The sequence below is a fragment of the Pseudoliparis swirei genome, chromosome 12, assembly GCF_029220125.1.
Source record: "Pseudoliparis swirei isolate HS2019 ecotype Mariana Trench chromosome 12, NWPU_hadal_v1, whole genome shotgun sequence".
Lineage (NCBI taxonomy): Eukaryota > Metazoa > Chordata > Actinopteri > Perciformes > Liparidae > Pseudoliparis > Pseudoliparis swirei.
Window position 1 is genome coordinate 11,937,686 of NC_079399.1, and position 16,202 is coordinate 11,953,887.

The 16,202-nt window shown below is 39.7% G+C and overlaps 2 protein-coding genes across 4 annotated transcripts; both read right to left on the reverse strand.

Annotated features, from left to right (window-relative positions):
• Positions 1-545: 545 nt before the first annotated feature.
• On the reverse strand, positions 546-13,208 carry smek1 (SMEK homolog 1, suppressor of mek1 (Dictyostelium)). 3 transcript variants are annotated; one of them, XM_056428501.1, is made up of 15 exons: positions 12,167-13,208; positions 11,883-11,938; positions 11,694-11,792; positions 10,971-11,588; positions 9,911-9,988; positions 9,692-9,808; positions 8,285-8,401; positions 8,074-8,205; positions 6,966-7,068; positions 6,690-6,848; positions 6,319-6,488; positions 5,662-5,801; positions 5,135-5,325; positions 4,153-4,364; positions 546-1,712 (listed from the first exon to the last, which is right to left on the reverse strand). In XM_056428501.1, exons 1-15 carry the CDS (start codon positions 12,306-12,308, stop codon positions 1,581-1,583), a joined length of 2,466 nt encoding a protein of 821 aa, XP_056284476.1. In that variant the 5' UTR covers positions 12,309-13,208; the 3' UTR covers positions 546-1,580. The 3 variants fall into 3 exon arrangements, with proteins under 3 accessions (XP_056284476.1, XP_056284475.1, XP_056284474.1); XM_056428500.1 differs by having other exon boundaries at positions 5,662-5,804; XM_056428499.1 differs by having other exon boundaries at positions 5,662-5,804; positions 6,690-7,068.
• Positions 13,209-13,531: 323 nt separating this feature from the next.
• LOC130202762 (enhancer of rudimentary homolog) lies at positions 13,532-15,740 on the reverse strand. The gene is made up of 4 exons (XM_056428506.1): positions 15,631-15,740; positions 15,117-15,204; positions 14,405-14,525; positions 13,532-14,303 (listed from the first exon to the last, which is right to left on the reverse strand). Exons 1-4 carry the CDS (start codon positions 15,631-15,633, stop codon positions 14,201-14,203), a joined length of 315 nt encoding a protein of 104 aa, XP_056284481.1. The 5' UTR covers positions 15,634-15,740; the 3' UTR covers positions 13,532-14,200.
• Positions 15,741-16,202: the final 462 nt, after the last annotated feature.

Below are 16,202 nucleotides of genomic sequence, written 5' to 3' on the forward strand. Positions count from 1 at the left end.
GTTAAGTTGAGCCAAAATGACAGCGTCCTAAACTTATTTACTGTAAGAATGACACAGATCTCAGGAGTTATTTGATGGACTTAGGGTGCCACCTGGTGGATAATAACAACATCAGCAACTGAGGTACGGCCCACCAATTAAACAAAAGAACTAAAGTTTTAAATGAATCTGGAAAGTTGAGTCAAATCAACAAAATGAGTTTGTCCTGGCGCAACAAAATGTGACCATATATTTTCTCATGTACATGGTTTCACAACATCAATTTGTTTAGGGAATAACAGACATGTTTCAACGTATGAAAATGCTCACTGAAATGTTACATTTGTACAGTATTGAGTGGGGTTGGAGGTCTTTCTTTAATCTTCATCGAGTGGAGTCGAGTTGTCGGATAATAGTTTGTGGAACCATGTTGGACCCAACAGCAACTTCTGTGCTGCAATTGTAGGGTCAAGTTTTTGTGGTGCGGAGGCAACCCAGACGGATCAGTAACAGAACGGTGCAGAGAGGGAACACTTGGGTTTGTGGACAAAGTGTAGCAGGACATCTTACAGCAAAGATCATTTTAATGGTCCCAAATATTCAGAACAACTAAGTGTACACTCATGTAAAAGGAAAGAAATGAAAAGATATGACAAAATTCATCACATCTAGAATTCCACTCAATCTTTAATCAAGACGGGATTACAAATTCTCCAAAAAATCTGCAGTTTCAAAGGGCAAAAAGGGTAAAACTAGCTCACCTACTGAGGTCTTTAAAAACCTGTTCAAGTGTGACTGAAAACGTCCTGAACATTTAAAGGCAGGTCTTTTTTGTCATCATTTACAAAAAACAGGAGAAAGAGATTGAGAGACAAATAGAGAACAAAAAGAAAATTATGAAGAAACTGCTGGCTTTTTTCTCTTCAGAGAAAGAACGTCCGCTGAGGAACGACAACACTGATGACATCATCAAACGACAACAAGGACAGCTCTTTGCCACATGCTGCCTCCCGCCTGGTCCTATATACTAACTTAAAAAAAAGTTGAAAAGCAACAGACAAAGAAAGGAGGGAGGAGAAACAGAAGTAGGTGGAAACAAGGAGGAAGGTGAATTCTGAGGAGCAGGAAGGGGGGAGGGGGTGCGAGTGGTGGTTCTGGGTCTGAACTGGCCAACCCATTTGGGCCACTGATGTCCTTCCCTGAGTGGGGGGGGGCAGTGGGCTATGGTCTGAGTCTGCAAGCTCTCTGGGATTTCAGTCTGTGTGTACATGTTTTGGATGTGGTTGTTTCCTCCAGTTGCTAAGTAACCGAACTCCAACCCGTCTCGTTCCGAGTCTGCTGACGATCTTTTCTCCCCCGACATTCAAACGTCTGTCACACGCTTCAGACATTTTCTTTCACTCCTGGTTTCTCGATTGGCACTTGTATGAAGTGGGATAGTCTGAGGAGGCTTCGTATCCGTTCAGTCTGCTCCTCTGTGGGCCGCCCGCTGACAGCGAGGGGTGGCTCTCATTCAATCCGTTTACAAGTTTGATCCTTCCTGTGGAAGCTCTCTGAGCGGAGCTGTCCGAGCAGAGCACAGGCCGGACAGTGAAGCTCCTTTAAGAACTCAGTTTGGACTTCTTCAAAGGTGGCAGAGGGTCCTCTTTGCTCTCGCCATCCTCCTCCTCTTCTTCATCCTCCTCGTCGTCGTCATCATCATCGGGATAGTCGACCAGTCCCACTAAACCTCCCTGAAGGCAAAACAAACAAACATCACAAATGTCATCATCCGGACCAATTAGTCAGACACGAAAGCTTTTGAACACAAATGGTCAACAATAGGCGACATTGGTATCATTGCATATTTTGATTTGTAATTTAGCGTTATATCCCTAAAATCTGTACAACCTCGGTGTAAAATGTATGCGAGTTGACAAACCATAATAATTTAGAAAACTATTAAAATGTTGCCATAAATAAAACTGGACATGCGTACTATTTGCACCATGACTTCTTTTTGGGGCAAATGACAAAAGCGTTAATTGTTTTGTAACGTTACGTTCTGCAAGCAATGACATCATCACGAGCATAAACGTGATGGCTCAACGACGGGCCGTGCATTGTTAACAAGTTATGCAAGTTGATAATCGCAATGATATCACGTTGACAGCTTAGCTTAATACTGCAAATAAATAAAATCTATTACATTTTTATTTATTTACATAGATTAAAGGAGGATCAATGCAAACACCAATCTCTTGCGGGCAATACTCAAAATATTAGATTGTTGTTATAATACTATATTAAGTTCACCAGTAATTGTAGACTTAATTTAGACTACATTTTTCCTTGTCTCCTATATATTATTATTATTTCGCAAATAAATCACTGTCTAAATAGTCAAGTAACATTTGTACACTCCAATTGCACTGGTGGTGATGGTTTGCTGGAGATGACTATTCTTTGTAAGGGTGGTAGTTGTGTGAAAATTAACAGTCCAAGTGTGAGGACTCATGGTTAAAGCTCAGTTTCACCAAATTGTTCCTTCCTTTCAGTGAAGTAGTATTAGGCAGTGGCGGTGCGTCCATAGGGGGCGCTAGGGCGCCGCCCCTCTTACAATTTTGAGATGAAAAAAAAGAAGAAATCCTGTCAAAAAACATTATATGCCAAATCATTTAAATAGTAAATATACCGTGTTGACGCGCTAAATGTGTGTGGGAGACCGTCAGCCTGTCAACAACCACTTAAGTTAATGTGAAAAAATATAATATATCGCCATTATCACGGAGAGAAGCCCCTCCCCTTTTTCGGGACACCGGCCCAATGTGTGTGTACGGCAGCGAGAAAACATTTCAGTCGTTTCGGCAAGGACGGCTTCTCATTGGCGGATGAAACGTGAATCTTGGGTGACACAAATGTGCGCCATGGCCACTGGTCACGTGATTGGACTATTCGGCAGATCAGAGACCCGTATGTTCCCTCAGCCCATAGAGCAGTGTTGCCAGGTCCGCGGTTTCCCCGCGGAATCGGGCTACTTTTGAAGTGTTGCCGCGGGTTCGGGTAGACCTATTTTGCATGCAAATTACATGAATATCTTTAAATAAAAATCCATATTTTAAATGAAATAATTTATTCATACCCAAATCCTAGCAAACTGACTCCAGATCAGCACGTACACATTTTATTTATGATAATATACTGTATCTAATTACACAAGGCCATTTTAGGACCTAAAAATGTCATGCATTCTGGATTCATTACAAAATCAATGAAAATTGCAAGCCTTTAAATATTTAATAATTTTTAATTTGCATACAGAAAAAAAGAACTTACTTTCAATATTCTAAATTTTTTGACAGTCCTGTAGGTGAAATAACTGTTTAGGGAAAACTGCTTTTAATGCTGGCATACTAAACATATGTTGTTACTTTGTAGATATTACAATACATTTGGCAATGATAGCAATGCTGTTGGACTTTAAAAGCAGTGTATATGGTTTGGCAGGGGCATATTTTGAGTTCTGATATTGGGCTGGTTTTGTCACACAGACCTGGCAACCCTGGTCACAATGGTTTTATATTGCTCAGGGTGAGTCGAGTGAAAAACGATGTCGCACTATTTTGGCTATATTCTTTAATAAAAATTAACCGTTTATGTTACATACAGTAATGGTCGCTAATACGATCACGGCGTCCAGCTGTTGTGTCATTTAGACCGTCAACATATACGTTTGGTGTCGGTCTCATTGAGCCACTTTGGCACCGTTTGTTCTGCTACATCCGGTCGCCCCGACGTATATTTTCCTTGTGTAAATTGTGTTTTTTATGTATATAGGAAGTGAAAGTGCAGAGAGAGAGAAGGCAAATGTGTGTGTTCTGTTGTCTTCTGCAGGTATGTTTTTCCTTGTTCAAAGTTAGAAATTTTTCTGTTTCTGCTGAAATGACTCTTCTTAGTTTAGTATTTTATTTTTTAGGGTTTTTCTCTCTTTTTTCTTCTCATTGTTGAGTGCTATTTAATCCGCGTCGCCCAACTGCGCCCCCCCCCCAAAAAAAATGTCACCAGCCGCCATTGGTATTAGATACTGAACAGACATCTCTCAATCGTACTGAAGATAAGCGGATAAGCGGAACGTCTACACAGAAAACAATTGAAGTTATGACCCACATCTTTACTAATAAAATGCTGAGTTACCTTTGTGGTTACAGTTGTGGTGGACGGTGAGCTGCGTGCCCCTGAGCCTGGAGAACCCGGTGATCCTGGAGAACCTGGGTTCAATGAGGCAGACGATGGAGGGCTGGACAGGCTCGTTTTAGTGGAGCCGGAGAAGGAGAGCTTGAAGCTCGGGTTCTGCCGGCCCGATAAACTCGACTTCCCCAGTAAGTCTTTCTCGTCTGTGTCTTTCACTGAGATGGAGAGGTGACAAGAAATGGTCAATATGGATTTGACCACTTCATGGTACTGTTAACAAGCCATTTTGAACAGATCTACAGTCAAGATGGTTTCAGAGTGAGCTTAGATACAACCATGTGGAATCAAGCAAAGACAGATAGCTGTACTCTAAAATGCAGACAAAAATATTTGAAGTACCTGGACATACAGGACTGTCTCAGAAAATTAGAATATTGTGATAAAGTTCTTTATTTTCTGTAATGCAATTAAAAAAACAAAATGTATTGCATTCTGGGAATTAAACAAATCAACTAAAATATTGTGCATTTTTTTTATACTTATTATATTGCCGATTGTGACACAAAAAAAAGAAAATCTCTATCATAATCATTGTTAATTTTTATAATTTCCAAGTAAAAAAGAAAAAAGATTTATAACAACAAGGCTCAGGAAACCCTGAAGGAAGTTTGGTTAGTTTTAGTATTTTCATAATTTAACAATATACTAAGTTTTTATGATTTCATATTATTTCACATAGAAGATATAGTTTTTTTGTTTTCTTAAGCTTTAATATAATATTCAAATATAAAAAAAGGCACAATATTTAATAAAGATTGTAAATAATTTTAATGCATGACATTTTTTTTTTTTATTTGCATGACATGAAAAAATTTTCTGAGACAGTCCTGTATATGCATGCTCCATGTAAATAAATGTAAAAAAATAAAACCACCAAAAGCACTGTACATCTAAAATGAATGCATCCAATATGTGCCATACGTACATTTCTTTCTCTCCATGAACTTGCTTATAGGTTCCATGAGGTCTTCCTCACTCTTCATCTTGTCAGATGGAGGAACCACTGCCTCACCATCCTCAAGGTCATCCTCATCGGTGTTGAACCACATCTCCTCTTCATCTTCCAGTGTCCGTGCATCACGACGGAAGCGGTGGTTCCTCAGGATGGAGCGCATGCTGGGGAGGAGAAAATCGGGAGGAAAAAAATGAAAACAAATATACGGCCATATGGCCCTCAATTTCCAAACATGATTAAAAAATATATATATATATATCTATATATATAATATAATAATGGATTATATTTGTTAGGCACTCTTCATTCAAGTGCCAAAAAAGAATAACTACCTCAAACAAAATGGACAGAAGACACTCGGTGGGCAAAAAACAAAAATCCAATTCACACTAGAAACAATATAATGGTATTTTTATAGTTTATCAATACGAGTCATCTGACACTGACATTGTTTGTTCCACTTACAGGAAAGGATTCACACTCCATGGTTTACTCACCTGTCCAGTTTGGGGTTGTCTTGTCTCTCTCGCTGCTGTTCGTACCGCAACTTTAGGCCCTTGAACGTTTGGACGTAGTCCACATCCTCCAGAGCTTTCCAGTAGTTCTCTACTATATGAGCTGTGAGTGACTTCACGTCCTCCTAGGAGCAATGGGAGGAGAGGAGGAGTGTAGAGACACGGTGGTAGGTCGGGCAAAATGAGGGGGAAAGTATGAAAAGTTTAGGACAGTGGGAGAGCAAAAGAAGAATGAAGTGTGAATAAAGAGCCGGGAAGAAAAAGAGAGGAACACCGAAAAAGTTAAAATAAAATTGATAAAATGTTACATGTACCATAGGGATGTCAACAGTTAACCATTGTTAACCAAATAACCCGAGTATGGTACATTTTTGACCGATTATGCATGCTATAGGTTAATCTGACATGTCTGAAAGAACCAATGAAAAGGAGTATTGCAAACATATTGATTCAGGTTCAATGCATTATCTGATAAGCAGAGAACCATAAAGGATGATCTCTTGAAAACGCTGCAATAAAAGACATAAATTAAAGATGGTAGTGCTTTGAAATGCAGAGCTGAAGTCAATAAAGTGCAGGACAAAAAGGAGTTAACAGTAAGAAAAACTATTTTGTAGGAAAATTCAAGAAAGTACTCACCACACGGACGTACTCAAACATCTCAATAATGGCCGAGTTCATGAGATTGTAGCGGGAGCCGTTGTTGAGGAAGGCCTTGATGACAGGCTCGAAGAGAAAGTTTCTCATGATGTAGCGATTGTAGAACTCATCCTTCAGACCAATGATCCTCCGCATGAAGCGGAGGGCACCTGGACACAGAACGACAAGAGATGAATATTAAGCTCGAAACAAAATAATTCAAAATCAAAATGACCTTTAAAATGTTTCAAAAGTTGACAGGTACTACAAATGTAAGTTATTGTATGTAATTGTTAGACATTATTTCATACAAGAACAAATCTAACAAAACAAAAAACCAATAGGTGACTGTAAATAAACATGGGACTCACATAGTGCCAGGAAGGCGTGCTGAGAGGCCGTGAGCACCAGCACCCGCCTGAGAATGTCCTTGTTGATGATGTAGTTCTTTATGTGGTACGTGTGGTGCTCAACACAGAAGGTCAGCAGCTCCAAAATCAGGGCCATCAACTGGGATGTTTGAAAATCATCTAAGAGAAGAATTTTGTTAGAAGGTAGCAACAAATATGTGTGCATTAAAGTCGTATTTACAAAACCAGCACACATGTTCACACACACACACACACACATGTTCACACACACAATACCTTTGCCTGGTTTTTCCTCTGTGGTGTTGGCCAGCAGTGGCGCTGAGAGGACGTGCATACAGTGTTTGTAGAAGAAGCTCAGGAACTCTGTCTTCTCGGTTTTCTGGAGAAGAAAAGAACACATTTTCGTTGCTTCGAAACACAACTCTGATATTGATTATGACCTAAATATTTACAGAACACTCAAAATTAAGTCAATGGTAAAGAAGCAGCACTTCGGCCAAACCTGCCACCAACTTTTCCAACTACTGGAGAGTAACTTGATTAGCAGGGCAGTCCAGCTATTAAGGAAGGGTGTTTCATTTTTTTCCTGATATGCCAATATCTACATATGAATACACTTGTTGTCTGTCGCATGTATAGAAGTGAATAGGGCACCGTTAACAACTCCACCTTCCTTTGCTCTGTGTAACTAAAACCCAATACACACTCAAGGTTAAATCCATAATTTAGCAGCAGCTGCACTGTATGTGCCAAGCAGAGCCCCCAGTTCACCGTCCGGGAGAGTTGGCAACCACAATGTTACATGGATTGTTGTAAACGGATGCAGATACTTTTCTCAGAAAGTCTCCACATCAATAAGTTTTGCTGCAAATGTGTCAGCTGTGCGTCAGCCTGGCGTGCCGTGTCAGGGTTTCCACGACAAGCACAATATGAGTAAGTGTCCATTCAGGAGAAAGCGTGGTTGTGACAATGAGTAAGAAGTTAGCAGGAACTGTATAGCAGTAGATGTAGCGATGCAGTGTGTGGATAGTGTTCATCAGAGAGTCATCTCCTCAAAGCCCAAGTTTCCGTCTTGCTTGGCAGCCTGCATTGGGGATTCTCCTCCCAGTTAGCGACACCTCTGGCTCAAGCTAACTTAAGGTGGGCTGACTTTTAAGGTAGAACAGCTATTCTCCTCTGAGTCTGGCTCAGCTTTTTTTAATTAAATTTTTCTATGAACTATTTAACTGCATGAATTGGTCAACATTGTCATCAGTTTAATATTCACATCCTTAAGTTTGACTGAATTGACTTGATCAAGCAATGCCACATCTCACAAAAGAAGTTGAATGTCAAGTCACTGTCGGGATAAACTGACGTGTTTAGGAGGAGCACGCAAACTTACATTTGCCGTAGCCAGCATGTTCTCAGGGTCCACCAGAGTCCGTAGCAGACCCATCAGCTGCACCGCTCCACCGAGCTCTGGGTCCGTATCACAGATCATGTGTTCGATGATCAGGTTGATCAGGAGGATGTCCTGCAAGGCCAATAATCAATCAGTATTAACACATGAATCATTCTGTCATATTTCGGACTGACTTTGTTGATAAACTCACGTCATCATTCTGCTGAGACTCCTGCATGACGAACTCTCGTACCATGGAGGGGTTGTACTCCACCAGATAAGAGAAAATATCTGTGGCTGCCCCACGCACCTGAACGTCATCCATTCCCTGTTTCATGAACATGAAATATATTCATCAGTGGCTTGTGAATCTCCCCTGATAGATCAAAAAAAGTCTTGTATTATCTTTAAAAAAAAACAGGGGGGGGGGGGTGATCAAAAACAGACACAAATGCATTTAATTTCACCAACAATTGTTTTTGTATGTTTTCTTCTTAGTTTGAAAGTATGAAAGTATACATGAAGGGAAGAAGCAGATATTACTCTAATAAACAACTGTATGTGTTAAAGTGTAGATCTATGTCGCAAGTACACATATATTAACATACGTGCATGTGTTGGTGATCAAACTACTGTTTGGTGGTTCAATCTGTCTTATGCATTTGTTTAGATATTTTTCCCTGGACCTGATCACTTCGGCGAGTCAAAACTGAATCATTTGTAGATCAAGTCAGCCCTCTTCATGTTCAACATGTGACATAATCCATCCACACAAAACATTTAAACGTGAATTATGTTGATCCGTGATCAAATCTCTTCACCAATTAGTGAATCACCTTGAATGAAAAAAGTACATCCCCTCTTTATGGCTGTGTACACCCCACCCCACAACATACAAACACATTGAGGCTACCATCTATCACACAGTTCTTTGCGTCGGCAAGGCTAAGGATTTTGGCAAAATCAACATAATTATTGCCTTTACACCTACACATAACTCATCCTTGTTCAATAAAACATATTTGAAAAAGGATTTCAGTGTGGCCAAGAGCCAGCCTAAGAGTATTGCAGACGGATAACTCAACCAGGTATGATCAGCTGCCCCAGTCAATAAGTTACTAACAAAATGTGTGATGAGAGTTCTGCTTGTAAGACAACTCAAAACCAGTAGATGCTCCTTCTTGAGACCAAATAATACCATGACAACCTACAGCAGCCACCCTGATTGATTGTTATTTGTGTGTGCGCTTATCGATGTATGATCAATATATCTCTATATCTATATATATATTCATTCTCCAAGTTTAGCATTATACAGACAGTTAATTGGCTGAAATAAAATATTTAACGGTCAATATGAAAAGTACTTAAATACCTTCAAACTTCATACTAAAACTTGTTTATGTCTTTAACTTTGAACAAGAGATTACAAAAATCTTGAAACCGTCTACCCGGTCTTAATTTAATTTACTATGACAGGTCAAGTCAACAAGATGTCCTTGTGGTGTGCACAATAGCATTGGATTGAACAGATGAATAGTTTAAAATAATTCAAAAACTCGTGATATCATCTTTCCTGATGATATTTACTGATTAATGTTAAGTTTGCTGCACTCACCAGTATGACCTCTAGTGCAGGTAGAATTCCCATGTTTGACAAAGTCTTGAAGAAGGCGTCTCTGTTTTGAGGTTGTAACGTTTGTGAGAATGCGCAAAATTCCTTTAGGAAATTCACCTATAAAAGGAAGAAACAAACCACCGCTCTATGAAACAAGGGAAAGGGATCAAAAACAAAAACAAAAATTGGTAAATAATTTCTGATGAAGGTCTGGCATACCAGTTCGTGTCTTTTGTCATCATCGGTAGCCTCATCTGTTAGCTGTGCAAAGAGGTCTGTCAGGAACTTCTCATCATCCTGACATAAAAAAGGGGAAATAAGAGGGGAAAATCACAGAGTCAACAAATCAGAATATGGAAACGTCACCCGTGACCCTCACATTGGGACAATTGTGCATTCTGTTTAATTTACTCTTAGCAAATTGTCATTTATGTGAAATGTGTCAAACACAAATTACCAGGAAACAAAAATAATATCCACAATATTTACCATGACTGACCTTGAAGTTAGAATGCAACATAAATTTGGCATTATAAGCGTAATTTGATTGAATTTACAACCAGTATCAGAGACATGTATATTCTGTTCAGTTTTTTATAACTATTACAGTTTACAATAAAGAAAGTCTACTGCATATAAACGTCTTAAAGACTACCACATAACATGTTTGAGAGTTCCTAAAGGGTTATGTACATTAGATGTTTTCCACTGACAACTCAATTCTTCAATATGATATGCAGTCTAGTACATCAAATGCTGGTTTAAATAAATATAACACTTGGTAAGTTCATGTGAAAAGACAGAAAGAATAAACGGTCCAGGTAGTGTTTGACTTCAGAACTTCACAAAGCGTGGTGTCCCAGCGACTACAGCGTGGCAGTTTGTGTTCCTCTAGCGCAGCATAACTGATCTACACAACACTTCCCCATCTCTATGGAGACACACATAAACACTGCCGAGTTGACACAGAATAAAAACACAAAGGTCACATGACCATAAAAGACTAGCAGACAAACTCAGACTGGGTAAAGCTAAATCAACCTAAATTAAAACCTTTGAACAAGCCTTTAATAAGTTATTTCCAGCCCTCATGGCATACACACTATTTTGAAAACCATTTTCTCACATGTTTGCCTTTTGATGTTATGGCAGGATAATCATTCTGTAAAGTACAGTAAATACTTTTTCTATCATTTGCTTTTGGAGTAACATTTTTTTTTTAAGGGAAAATGTGCTGCACACCCATCTTATTTCCATATGATACATCCACCAATCTCACCTGTAGCATGCCCACAATCTCCACCTTGTTGAAGAAGATGAACGAGTGCAGGGTGGACAGCATGTTTTCCTCAAAAACAGAGGGCGTGGGCAACACCATGTCCTGAATATATTGCACCCGATATGTCTGGTGTATTTTCTGACGCAGTTCAGGATCAGAGATGGGGATCACCTCCTTAAAGCGGGCCGTCTCAGTGAGAAACTCCCGATGCCGCCGTGGCTGTGCAAGTGCTGGATCAAACTCCAGACAACCAATGACGTCCATGATGCACTCCTCGGAGAACATAACCTCAAAGAGTGCAGTACGATTTAGCAAGAAGATGCCTTTTATGATTTCGTACAGGTGATGCAGTCCCTCTCTGTTCTCCAAATCCTCACACACACGAAACAGTTCCAGGAGCTTGCGAATGTAGCCCTCGTTCTCCACGGCTAGTGCCAGTTTCTCACGCCGCAGTGGTGATGGGAGTGAGGAGGCCACCATCTCAGCCAGGTCCTCCAAGCGGTTCAGTTCACACGGCGGTAACTCCAGACCTGGCGAGGACATGTCGTCAAAGCGTTCCTCTTCAGACTCGTCGACCACATCCTGGGTAATGTCCACCGATGGGTCCTTTCCCTGAACCTTAACAACGAGACAAACATCAGCAACACCAAAACACACTTGGTATCAAATACATACACGGATGGAGCAGACAAACACACACACGGACAAAAAACTCATAGCTACCTGGCATATTTTCTCCCAGATTTCATCACAGCCAGCCTTCTCCTGGAAGCTCAGTGCCAGATCATAATTTTCTGCCTCTGACCATACTATCAAAGTATCCTTTGCAAAAGAAAAACACCAAGTTAGAATCGGTAGACAGGGAAAGAAATCCATATTCTCGATGAGCATACTGCCATGCCAAGTGCTGACCTGTTGCTTCTGGTAGGCCGTGTTTGGATTGATTTTGGACTCCAGCAGTAAAGAACCTGTCGGGTGAAAAACACAAGGTACTGTCAGAAGACTTGCGAGGGTAGGATCTTCTTAAGTTAACACTATATAATAAGGGAGGTTTACATACATGGTTCCAGCTGATCAAAACAAGTGTGTAACTAGTGTTTACATATAGTATGTATTGAGCTATTATACAAATGTCTAACGCACAGCAAGTGATCTGTATGCCATCCCTCTTGCCTGAGATCGCTGCTTTGCCTTACCATCACTCTCTGCTCGCACCAGGAGAGACGTGCCTTTCAGACGCTCCACATAGCCCGAGGAGACGTGGCCGGTTCCACGGTCATCCCACTGTCTGTCCTCATTGAGGGTATAGACTTTGACTCGTCGACGAGTGTCCGTCATCCTGGAAGGTAGTTGTGACCGGTTTCCCCTTTCCGGACCGTCTTGACTTTTACAGGGTGTCTGCTTCACCTCTTAGACCGGATCGCTTTTACAATGCAGTATTATAAACGTCAGTGTCAGGGGTCAAACAAGCGATCACTTCTTCGAAGGAGCGTAAAAGCGCAACACCCAGGCTAGTGTCCAGGAAGATCGCCCGATCAATTCTACAATATCGGATTATTTTCACGAGCAATCTCACAATTTATCTTGGCAGTATTGAAGGCAACGCGCCACACAAAATCATCGCAGCTAACGACACTTCAGTTTACAGTGCGGAGGGCATTGCCGTTAGCCAACTTGTTAATCGACCAAACGAGGGAGGAGAGATTGGAAAGTCCAAGCACAGTCGAGAGGAGTATTTACAATAAGACCTACGGTTACGATCTTTACCCCTCAAAATAAACGACCTGTTTATTAGTACAGTCCGTACGATTGCGGGCAACTGTAGCCAGTTGCGTTAGCTAGAAAAGCTAACGCGTTACCGAGCTAGCAGTACGCTAAGTGCCTCGGCTCCATATATTCAACGTTAAGCAACTCTTTAACGCGAAATGTCCAGCGCTGTGCACCGATAACATTATTTCACATTTGCGGACCGACGGTAGTGTTTACCCTGGACAAATGTTACCAATTCTGACTGAATAATACGCCAGCTAGCTAGTGTTAGCTGCTATTTCTACCCCAAGTGTTCCGCCATGTTCTGGCTCGGGGCCGCGGAGAGACCACTCTCTTCTTTCTGGTATTCATGCATCTCAAAAAGTATGCAAACCAACAAACGGTAGTTGTATAATTATTTCAGGGTAACGCTTTACATTATAATGCTATATGCCATTCATTTCCGACGTCTTGCTCAGATAATTGCTAACTGCCCCCCCCCGTGAGTATTCAGCCATCTTGGGTCCCTTCAGTCAGTACGGGGTTTCCAGCACAGCAACAACAGGGCAGTCACTGACACATTTAAAGAGACAGTAACATAACAGTCAAGAAAATAAAGTTGTAATGGTTATCAGCAGAAAGCTTCTTTTTACCCGTCAAATAACTTACCAGACAGCCACTCAATCAACCATAGTGGAGCATTTTGACACATACATAAATCCACATTTTCCACAGCAATGTCTATACTAGGACCCTGAATAAATGTATTCCTCACTGTGCGAATGGTTGTATTGAAATTCCAGAGGGCAGACTGGTCAGAAAACAATAGTTTATTTGCAATTATTTTTTTAATCAAAGAAAACAGAAAGTGGATAGTTGAAATCAGATAATACGGAAAACAAAATGTAAAAAAAACATTTTACATCATCATGGTTAGGATATAGTGACAATAATAGATCAAATATGGAAAATAAATCTTCTGGGATCTGTTACATTGAGTTAGTCAGTCTGGAGACATGTAAGTAATTCAAAAATTAACCATCTGCATTCAAAATCCACAGCGTGTTCAAATCCAACTGCCCAGTAAGAGTACATGAAATTAAAAAAAATATCATATCACGTTTAGGAAAACTGTAAGCACACTACTAAATATTTGACCAAAAAGAAAAAGTTGTTACACAATCCGTGGAGCATTTTGCAAGCACGAATCCCTCTCAGTCAATATGTTCGTCCTTGCAACTTTTGCACTTAGTGTAACACATTACAAAACATAGGTATGCTGCAGAACAGGACTCTAGTTCTATATTAAGCCTCATCAAATTTCATTTCCCCATGTACAGTAAATTATATGTAACACCCCCCATCCCCCATGTCAAACTGACAATGCTGTCCATAAACAAAGAACTTCAAGACGCCATGGAAATACAGTGGAATATAAACTCCTTCCAAGTGTGTAGCTGGACAACTCCACACTGATGCCTTTACTTTGCTGCCTGCTGAGCCTGACGCCGCAGAAGGACATATATCTTCTCTTTGATCCAGTCTTTGTTGTACGGTTGGTATGTTTGAGTGTCAGTTCTGTACCTGTATACAAATTGAAACAATACAATGTTACTGGAAGTGATCAATACACACTCAATGCAAGGTTAGCTTTCATTCAAATTGATAAGCCAAATCATACTTACACAAGACAGCTTAGATCTGCCAAGTCGTCAATGAAGTCAAACAACTGACTAATGTCATAAGTGATGGAGGGACTGTTTGGATTCATCCTCTTAAGATGCTCTTCATACATTTTGCAAACACCTAGAAGAAAGGTGCAAGACATGCTGAATTGAAGCCAAACTGTTGTACATGGAATAGATTAAATAAGCTCAAATTTAGAGTATATTGCCGCTTTCACAACAACGTAAAACGGTTTATTCAAGAAACTTAAAAGTAAATTACACACAAAAAGAGATATAGAAATTCAAAACTATTAACTATTACTGGTTCAACTTGAGTGAATTGTTCATGAAGTCAGTGTGTTAAAACATGTTCAATAAACTTACCAGTCAATAACCAAGAAATTACTAAATAAATGTAAAAACATATAAACTCAATATTTTAATACAGATAGGCGTATGGCCTCAAACGGATCCTAAACTAAACTGTAAAAAGTATTACATTTATTTTGATCCGAGACATACATATATATATATATATATAGTGATCTTATCCCCCAAGATGACAGGGAGCCATTACTATGCCTAAAGTCAAATACAATAATTAAATTGAACTCAGAGGAATTTTATCGAAATTAAAATGTAACGTTCCTAATGGTGCGAAAAAAATTCGGGTTTAGACTACACTCAATAAACCAAATGTAAGTGAAGCGTTAAACAGCTGAACACCTACCTTCCATACATTCATTCACTGACTCATAGTCAGCGTAAGTGCGGCCCTCGGGTCTCTTGGTCGGTTGGACAAGCAAAATTGTGTGCGACTGCAAAGATGATTAACATCATTAAATACACACAATAAAGCCAGGTCATTATATTACTCCTCACTACCTAAATTATTGATGAGCAGTTTTATATTTCGTTCCGACTCGTCACGGGTAATCTTTTCTCAGAGGTTTGTAAACGTCAGTAGTTCAGAAACAGATCAGACTGTAACTTTTAACAGCTGCACGTTAATCTCCGACAAAATAAATGACTTCGTCCACATTCAGGATATAACACATGGGAATCAGTAAACTGCGAGTTAACGTTAAATTACGCGTCTACAGCAACAGAATAAATGTGACAAAATACACGAGTTAATGGTCAGCGTGATGCTCGCAGCGTTAGCTTAGCTGTGATGGAGTAACAGTACTATCGAGAATACAACGTATTGTCACCTCTTACAGCGTAAAACTAAATACCTTTACCATGTTTGTGCTGACTGCCGACCCTGTCTACTTATTGTAGATGCAAAACTGAAAATAAATCCGTGTTATAATGCTTCCCGATTCTCCGTGCAATGTAGCGAAACTGTTAGCTGTTTGGTGGAAAATATTCAGAGGAAATGAATTAAGATACTTCCGGAAGTAAAGTGGGGTTCGTTCAAAATAAAATTGTACTTTCAAAATAAAAGTTGATATACGTTGAAATACATAATGCATGTGTCTTCTCGTGATGATAAAGGATGCATTTGGTGGGGAAAGTATTTATATCCTTGAATATTTACGTTCCATAAAGAAAATTCTCAATTACAAGTAAAAGTCTTTCATTCACATCTTAATTCGGTCTCCTTAATTAGTGGCAAAAAAGTATTCTATATATTATATTACATATTGTATAGCATATTTTATTACTGGATTATTATTAGTGATGGATTAATGTGTAGTATTTCAGTGGTGTAGCTTTCCAATACTGTTGTGTAATACTGTGAAGTAAAACAAATGCAATACTAACTGTAAATAATGTAGAATGTTATATGATCACACCATTGTATTTTGTT

Excerpts from the sequence above, each read along its gene's own strand:
- LOC130202762 (XM_056428506.1), bottom strand. Across the intron at positions 14,526-15,116 it reads AGTGAATGAATGTATGGAAG|GTGTTTGCAAAATGTATGAA; the intron begins GTAGGTGTTCAG and ends CCTTTCTTCTAG. Across the intron at positions 14,304-14,404 it reads GCAGATCTAAGCTGTCTTGT|GTACAGAACTGACACTCAAA; the intron begins GTAAGTATGATT and ends ATTTGTATACAG.
- smek1 (XM_056428499.1), bottom strand. The coding sequence starts at position 12,308 with ATGACGGACACTCGTCGACGAGTCAAAGTCTATACCCTCAATGAGGAC. Across the intron at positions 8,402-9,691 it reads CTGCACTAGAGGTCATACTG|GGAATGGATGACGTTCAGGT; the intron begins GTGAGTGCAGCA and ends TTCATGAAACAG. Across the intron at positions 4,365-5,134 it reads GTTCATGGAGAGAAAGAAAT|TGAAAGACACAGACGAGAAA; the intron begins GTACGTATGGCA and ends TCTCCATCTCAG.